General features: G+C 36.3%; 1 protein-coding gene across 2 annotated transcripts in view; it reads left to right on the forward strand.

Moving 5' to 3' along the window:
* Window positions 1-4,015, forward strand: part of gria3b (glutamate receptor, ionotropic, AMPA 3b) — a gene marked incomplete at both ends in the record, with an annotated part of 97,526 nt that extends 93,511 nt beyond the window's left edge. Inside the window, 2 exons of one of the 2 annotated variants that reach the window (XM_079250461.1) lie at window positions 2,195-2,309; window positions 3,770-4,015. In XM_079250461.1, coding sequence (XP_079106587.1) covers window positions 2,195-2,309; window positions 3,770-4,015 — 361 coding nt within the window. The remainder of the gene's footprint in view (window positions 1-2,194; window positions 2,310-3,769) is intronic. The other variant, XM_079250460.1, reaches the window with a different exon arrangement.
* Between the last annotated feature and the right edge of the window lie 1,985 nt (window positions 4,016-6,000).

Genomic DNA, 6,000 nt, shown 5'->3' on the forward strand with positions numbered 1-6,000 from the left:
AATTGATATGCTTTAATAGGACACAAAATGTCTGTACATTAGAGATTGTAAATCTTTTTTTTTAATATTCTTCAAGTAAAACATTGTTTTTCACAGTTCATTCCAGATAGATAGATAGATAGGTAGGTAAATAGGTAGGTAGATAGATAGATAGATAGATAGATAGATAGATAGATAGATAGATAGATAGATAGATAGATAGATAGATAGATAGATAGATAGATACTTTTTGTCTTTATTTACTTATACTTCTTAGGGGGAAAAGGACAAAAGTCGTAATTCTTCAGTTCCTGGCAATTTCCAAATTTCACTCAGCGATTCTGCAGCCTCCAGTGAAACACTGAGCTTTTATTCAGTATTAACTATTAACTGATTCGAATAAGAAAAAGCTCTGTGACAGTTCTAACATCAAAAATGCATCTCTTTCTTCTTCGTCTGAAGTTGCAGCTTGGAGTCCACAATCGTTCATTTCATGTTGAAATATCAGATGAAACCAGTGGGGACCTTTAAGCCATGGAGATTTCCAGAAAAAGTCAGGAAAGTAACTATCATCTAGATATTAAGTTGTTTATGAAGAGTGGATGTTTAAATTTAATTGACCAGAGCATTCAAGAACAGATGATTAACCCCCCTTTGCTCTAATATTTTGTTTTTCACCATCAGACAGAATCCCCACAAAACAATTTAGAATAACATCAAGACGCGATGACACTATGTCCTGTGCTCTCTGAGCTCTGGAAGCTTCCCTTCACATCTCAGATCATTTAAAAGCATCTCCTTTAGCTCTAATTGTGTGCTACCATCAATATAAAATCAGCACAGATTTGCCATGCCTGTGTGTTTCCTGGCTTTTCTGGCCTCCTTGGGAGTCAGTGGGAAAGGTGGAACAAAGCAGCCTGAAGCCCAGTGTTCATACAGCAAATTGCTTGGCTGGGTGCTGCTTACAAGTCCATGTTCAGACAGACATCCCGAGATGCACATAAACATGCACACAGCTGCATGCACATTCGCTCACACACAGCTAACATGGAGCCCACTCTTACCCTCAGGCACAACACAGTGCAGCTTAGATTGAGTTTCAGACACAGAACATGTTGCAGGGTAATTGCATTGTTAATCAATGTCTCTCCAAGTCAAGACAATAGTTGGGTCTTCACAGTCCGCTTCTCCAGATTGGCTATGAGGAATATACAGTGCTGTAATCTTCTCTGAGTGCATTATGCATTGGATGGATCCCCTCGGGGAACATTGTTCCCTAGGAACAGTCAGGTCACTCATTTATCGACGTACTATTTTTCTTTGCCTCCAATTTAAGCCTCACTTCCGTTGAGAAATTGACCTAAACTACAAACGAGCCACAGTTGTAATGCGCCAGTGTGATCTCTGGTCAGGTTGGAAATGTTTTTGTTGTTTGTTTTTTTTATTATTATTATTATTATTTCTTCTAAAGTAATCTTGTGCACCAGAATATTATGCTAATTCATATTGACATACAATTTTATATGTCATGATATAACTTCTAGACATATCCAACAGCTGCAGCTCACATTAAACTCTGCAGCTGCAGGCAGACATGAGATGAATATTCCAATCATGTTTTTGAGCTTCATCCTGCAGCTCTGTGCAGCTCAGCTTGGACACACTCATCTATCACTAATCTGCCCTAATTGGCAGATAAGGTTTTCTTCGTGATATATTACAACAGAACACGCAAGAATTAATTAAGCTTTCAGTTTTGGGCATTGCTTCTCAAATCTGAAATTGGCTGTAACACTTCCAGAAGTGACTGTTCATTAGAGTTTTTCTCCACTGCAGGATTTTAAAAAGGCATGCTTTGTAATATTTAGACTTTTCTGTTTGATAAGACAAAGCTCCTGATGGTATGACCTGCTGCTGAAGCCCCTGTGACCCCCTTGAATCTGTGTACCATGGTCTTTTGATAGACTTGCAGATTGTACTGTAAGTACCTGCTTGTCGCCCTGTTAACAGCGTCTGCCGATTACTCAAAGCGATATGGGTAGGTCCTGGCTTTAGACTAGGGGTTATAAAGGTAATAGGTAGAATGCCTGCTCTTTGTGATGTTGACATAGCCAGGTGCCTTGCTTTATCGCTTTGTATAGAATGTAGTAGTTTAAAAGTTGAATAACATAAAATAACATAATATAATGTTATTTATGTTATTTCCCACGTGAAGAACTCCTGTAAACCTTGCAGTATTGAAACTCAGTGAACAAGGCATCTTAGACAAGCTGAAAAACAAATGGTGGTACGATAAGGGTGAATGTGGAACCAAGGACTCTGGAAGTAAGGTCAGTCGCTGCAGGTCTTTTGCACTGATTCCAAATTGCATTTTGACGTACTGTTCATATGCAAGACAAAAATTTCTCTAACATCTATAGTCTGCATTTTGTTTATTTGCAACACATGTTTTTTTTATCTTTTTTTTTTTGTAGTGTTTCTGCCACAAGCTGTAACACAGTTTCTACGTGGCGTTTGACACACGGCACTGCTTCCCCAGATTCATTTTTTTCTTTCATAGAGAGAAGACTTTTTTTTTTTTATACAATTACAAATGTAGAAACTGTTTTGGGGTTTTTTTTTGTAAAAACTGTAATGTTAACACTGCGGGGAAATTGCACAAGTGCCTTTCACATATATTATCATAAATGAATCACAGCAGTTAACACTTGTTGATAAATGCTGTTTTTTGCTCATTTTCATTCTTGACATTCATGATACTTTGACCATTATGCTGCTGTTTCTATTTACCAAACTGTTAATGAAAATTTGATTTATTTGTGTTCTTACTAGTTTGCATCGAGATGTGTCTATTAGATTCTTTGGCCTCCTGTGGTGTGATGAACAAGCAAACCCTCTTATTGTGATGAGTTGCGCAAATTCAACCTCTCCATGCGGCAAGAGCGCCGCAGGGTGTCCTCTAAATCTTGTGGCTGCTTTGAGACGAGGTTTAGAGGCTTTGTTTGCACATTACAAGAAGTCGAGGAATGTAATAAACTCTCCATTTAACCCTCTGAGATCCAGGCGAAGCTTTAGATTACAGTGCAGGGTTTTCTAGATAGCTTTTGCAGCATCTCTTTGCTCATAGGGTTAAACTGCAAATAGTAAAACTCTAATGAACAAATTTTTAATGAATATGTTTGGTAGGTAAGCAGCAGCAAAATGGTTTGATCTTTAGTGTTTTTTAACTTTAATAGAACCATTCATTTACTATGAACTTGACTGTACTGTATGACAGTGTTATATGAGAGTTATACGTACATGTCTCTAAGAGAATTGAAAAGACAGGGATTTTCTGAGTCGTCGACCTATGCGATACTGACCAGCTTCCTTATATGGTCAAGAGCAGAAGCCATTTTATATACATATATATAAATATGTATATGTAGCCTAAGACAGAAGAAGCTCTACATTCACCAGCAGAAAGAACAGTGTTGGCTTCTTTCTCCTTACAGGGAGATTATAGCAGTATATATTACCTGATTCATTAGTAACCATTATATTAGGATCATATAAGTCCAAATAAAAACCTGAGAGTCTCATTAGAGGTCAGCTTTTTTTGTTGCTTCTAGCTGCTAATATCTATAATCTTCTACTTATAGAATTAGTTTTACTGCCAAGTCAGATTTAGCGCTGAGTCAAGTTATTTCTATGAAAGGTTAGGATTTGAGTATAGTGTGAGGACTGTCATTTGTTCTGTTGTCCTTGCTCCACTGCAAAACTCTTAACTCTGTTCTTCACTTTCCCTCAGGACAAGACAAGTGCTCTCAGCCTAAGCAATGTGGCGGGTGTCTTCTATATTCTGGTTGGAGGGCTGGGGCTGGCCATGATGGTGGCTCTCATAGAATTCTGTTATAAATCACGACAAGAAACCAAACGGCTGAAATTGGCCAAGAATGCCCAGAATTTTAAGCCGACTCCCCCGACCAACACCCAGAACTTTGCCACATACAGAGAAGGCTACAACGTTTACGGAACCGAGAGTGTTAAGATCTAGAGGTATGTTGCCTCTCCCGACTGTCCACAGGGTTCCCTCTGCACGAGGCTGTACAAGCCTCTTAGATTCCTCTCATATCACAGAGTATAAATTATTCATCTGAATGTTTGCTGTTTGGAAAATTGTTTGTGGTGTCTTGTTGTATGAAAGAACACAAACTTTTTTAAATTAAGTGCATCATAACATATTCTATCAGGAATGTGTCTGAGCCTGATATTATATTATTAGATCAAACAAGTGTGTTGTAGAATACCATGTTGATGAATAACATAATATAATATGTATATATATATATATATATATATATATATATATATATATATATATATATATATATATATATATATATATATATATATCAATTCCGAATTTTTTGGGTGCAGATTCGATTTAAATTGCGATTCTCACAATTCTTCGATATCGCTGATTTTTGTCAATTAAAAACAAAGAAAATGTATAAAACTTTTTTTTTTTGCTCTGCATTTTTTTTTATTACAACTAGGAAAAAAACAACACAGTTGCCAGCCCATCGTTCTGCTGCTATAATGTCCAAGAAGACAAGTAAAACGATCAATAAATCAATAAAATTTACAAAAAAAAAACAAAAAAAATATTTATATATATATATATATATATATCAGCACAGCTGTGCAGCTGAAGGAGTTTTCCGTGATAGGATTCTGATAGGACCAACATCAGTGCTGTGCTGCTTTATAAAATTGTTTATACAAGACACAAAAACTACATCACACAGAACACACAATGAACTGTTTTCATACCATTCAACTTAAACTTCAACAGATTAATTGCAATCAATACTTTCAATGGAAACTAATTGGGAAAAATGACTAGAGACCCGTGGAAAGTCATAGAAATGTCTAGTTGCACAGCACTCAACTCTACAAAGGACACTATTAAATCTTGGCTCAGTGATTGGATTGATTGCATGTGTGTTCTTGTTTAACAAAGCGCACAACATGTCCAGATATTTTAAATGCCACAGGAACATGTTTTCTCAATCATCGTATTGAAGTCAGCAAAAAAAGAAAAGAAAAAAAAATCGACTGACATGGACTTTCTTCTAAAGAAGAAACATTTTTATTATTCACATAAAAGAGATATGTCATGTTTTGTTTTTTTTTTTTCCCCCTTTGTGTTGTTGTGACTGTTTTAAAGAAGGCAGAACTTATTTGCAAAAAGATTTTTTTTCCAAGTAAGCCATTCAAAATTTGCTGTCATTTGAGCAACTTGTTTGTTTTTGTTCACCACACTGTCAATCAAATCATATCGAAGTGGAGCCGCACAGTCCGGATCAAGCAGATGCACAGACTGAAGTGAATTTAAGACATTTTAAATGTAGCCTGTCATGATCTATAAAAAAACATAATGCAGTAAAACACTGAAGCATTTTTATTGACTCTTAAGTAGATCTTGTAAAATTTTACAATGACGTATAATTCAGCATGAACTCAATGAAGAGTTTTGCTTTTCTGTAGTGACCCCTCTTTTCCTGTGTTTCCTCTCTGCTTTGTATGTTGCCACAGATTTACGAAACATTTCCACTGTCCTCTACAACTGTGACTAAACATCTAAAAAAAAAACAAGAAAAAGGCACAGGATCATGGGGGATTGCGCTTCAAGTCAAATCCTCTTGGGCGACACGGCACGATAATCTGCAATGACGACACGACTGGACTGGTCATGGGAAGAGCCGATGAGGTTCCCTCCTCTCAGTGCCTTATGGAACTCTGAGTCCAATCAATGCAACTCATTCACAATAATATTGCTTTTTGCTTGAAACTCATACAAAACAAAAGAATGGTGCAGTGATAAAAAAAAAAAAAAAAAGAATATATGTATATATAACATGTATATCCATATATACATTTATATATATGTATATTAAACATGAATGAGAGAACTAAAGCCATCAATTGCAACCCTAAGCACATGTTGAAGTGCCAGAAAGACGACAAATCTAATTG

The sequence above is a fragment of the Telmatherina bonti genome (genome assembly GCF_933228915.1).
Source record: "Telmatherina bonti genome assembly, chromosome: 12".
Lineage (NCBI taxonomy): Eukaryota > Metazoa > Chordata > Actinopteri > Atheriniformes > Telmatherinidae > Telmatherina > Telmatherina bonti.